This window comes from Austrofundulus limnaeus, unplaced genomic scaffold (assembly GCF_001266775.1).
Source record: "Austrofundulus limnaeus strain Quisiro unplaced genomic scaffold, Austrofundulus_limnaeus-1.0 Scaffold300, whole genome shotgun sequence".
NCBI lineage: Eukaryota > Metazoa > Chordata > Actinopteri > Cyprinodontiformes > Rivulidae > Austrofundulus > Austrofundulus limnaeus.
In genome coordinates this window covers 398691-400406 of record NW_013952702.1, presented here as the reverse complement: position 1 = coordinate 400406, position 1716 = coordinate 398691, and the positions used below count along the sequence as shown (strand labels likewise).

Here is a 1716-nt window from a genome sequence, read left to right as displayed (position 1 = left end):
GTGTGTGTGTGTGTGTGTGTGTGTGTGTGTGTGTGTGTGTGTGTGTGTGTCTTAAGTTCAATTAAATTCTTCAGAATAACAAATGAAAACACCACGTCACATGTTGTGAGGAAATTATTTTCAGTAATTTAATATTTCTGGGGGTTTTAGTGTAATTGTGATTAAAAAGCTTCCTTCTGTGGCTGTAATAGTAAATAACACCGCCGTGTGTTTGTTGTTTCTGCTCCAGGAGCTGGGATGGTGGTGGACTGGGAGCAGGACACGGGTCTCCTCATGACGTCTGGAGACGTCCGGATCGTCCGGATCTGGGACACTGACAGGGAAATGAAGGTCCAGGTACTGAATCTTAGTTTTTTAAAGCATTTTACAGTGAAAACATTGTTTTTAATCAGGAAAAATCCTGAGTAAAATTTGCACCTGTCCATCAGTTTCTGCTCAGACCTTCTGGTTCTGGTTCTGGTTGGCTGCTCCCTGTCTGTTTAAATGAACGGATTAAATATGATTCAGTCCCATTAATGTGGTTTCTTCTTGTTTTACATATTTAATTGACCTTTTTGAACTAATTATTGCTGTGATGGATGGATTTAATTCGGATACAAACGGCCCGCAGCTGCGTATCGAGTCCTCTTCCACCGAGTCTCACATGATTGATGAAGTTTTAACGAAAGGACTCGGTCTGTGTGTTTGGTACCAGGACATCCCGACCGGAGCGGACAGCTGCGTGACCAGCCTGTCCTGCGACTCGCAGCGCTCGCTCATCGTCGCCGGTCTGGGTGACGGATCCGTGCGGGTATTCGACCGCAGGATGGGCCCCAACGACTGGTAAAAACTTTCAATGTTTTCCCAACAAACTCAGTGTTTTCTGAGTCCTTCCTCCTTCGCCTCTTTAATCTGATTATTTAAAGTGCAGAATGTCTCCCTGTGGGCGTTGTCTTTGCCTTAATGGATCGCTGTGCCTTCAGCTGCTACAACTTTATTTTAATTTCAGTCCCTTTGGGGTTAAAAAGAAGTATCTGAACCACCTCATAAGTCTTAAATAAATTTCATTTAGAGGTTTTCCTTCGACGTGCATGAACCTGGGTTTGTATAGATAAATATTTTATTTGGGCTTCTGCAAGAAAAAAATCTCCTGATTATCTTTTGTTAAACAGCTCAGGTGCTTTTTATATAACTGTGTTTAATGGTGACACACTGCCCCCCGGTGGTGACTCGCCTGTACAGCATTAAAACATTTAGTTTTTTAAAAAGCAGGTGTTCTTTACCTTTTTGACCTCGGGGCCCAAGTTATTGAACATAAAGTGTCACGAGGCCCAGTCAGACATTACCAATGTATGGATCAAAATGATAATTATTATAAATGGTGGTTTAATTTTTATTGTATTTGCATTATAACTAAATAAAATACACTTAAATTTTAAAAGTAAAGCTCCTGTCAAATCACAAAGCATGGTTATGACAAACATTTTTATATTGTAACCTGCCCATAACAACTATTTGAACAAATATAACAGTCAGTCAACAGACCACTCAGGCTTATCAACACAAAAATATATAAATATTCAGTCCAATTGTGTTGTTTTCCAGCAGCAGACTTGTGTTGATGTGTTGACCTGTTGTGTTTCTGCAGTCGGGTGATGACCTACAGGGAACACGGAGCCTGGGTGGTTAAAGCTCACCTGCAGAAAGAAACAGATGGAAACATCATCAGCGTCAGGT

The 1716-nt window shown here is 41.1% G+C and overlaps 1 protein-coding gene across 1 annotated transcript in view; it reads left to right on the top strand.

The window, feature by feature from the left end:
* The window catches only part of LOC106526906 (regulatory-associated protein of mTOR-like), a gene marked incomplete at its 3' end in the record, with an annotated part of 120198 nt that extends 118484 nt beyond the window's left edge, over positions 1–1714 (top strand). The window contains 3 exon segments of the mRNA XM_014021626.1: positions 230–336; positions 695–822; positions 1628–1714. Of these exon segments, the coding sequence (XP_013877080.1) occupies positions 230–336; positions 695–822; positions 1628–1714 (322 nt within the window).
* Positions 1715–1716: the final 2 nt, after the last annotated feature.